The 356-nt window shown below is 70.2% G+C and overlaps 1 protein-coding gene across 1 annotated transcript in view; it reads right to left on the bottom strand.

The window, feature by feature from the left end:
* The window catches only part of IL4R (interleukin 4 receptor), a gene marked incomplete at its 5' end in the record, with an annotated part of 43,920 nt that overhangs the window by 1,553 nt on the left and 42,011 nt on the right, over positions 1-356 (bottom strand). Inside the window, 1 exon segment of the mRNA XM_015559673.1 lies at positions 35-354. Coding sequence (XP_015415159.1) covers positions 35-354 — 320 coding nt within the window.

Here is a 356-nt window from a genome sequence, read left to right as displayed (position 1 = left end):
AGGGCCAAGGCACACACAGCAACGGGGCGCACACCTAGGACGCACTCATGCCTGTGGGCCCCGTGGAGAGCATGGCCACCATTTGGGGGGTCTGGCTTGAGCTCTGAGCATGGCTGGGGCCCGGCTGGAAGAACAGGGGGGCCTTGCCCTTCTCCGAGACACCCAAGGGTGCCAGGGAGGCCGGAGGGAGGCTGGCCTCCAGCAGAACTCCGCCTGGCAGGGTGCGCCCCAGGGGCTCGGAGCTGCCTCCACAGTGGCAGCCACAGCAGCGGGGGGCCATGCCGTGGGCCTCGCCCCGCTCCTCCTGGCCGTGACACTGCTTCAGGTGGCCGCACAGGTGGCAGGTGAGGGCCGAG

The sequence above is a fragment of the Myotis davidii genome, unplaced genomic scaffold (genome assembly GCF_000327345.1).
Source record: "Myotis davidii unplaced genomic scaffold, ASM32734v1 scaffold1754, whole genome shotgun sequence".
In the NCBI taxonomy this organism is placed as follows: Eukaryota; Metazoa; Chordata; class Mammalia; order Chiroptera; family Vespertilionidae; genus Myotis; species Myotis davidii.
This window is presented reverse-complemented; position numbering and strand designations above follow the sequence as displayed.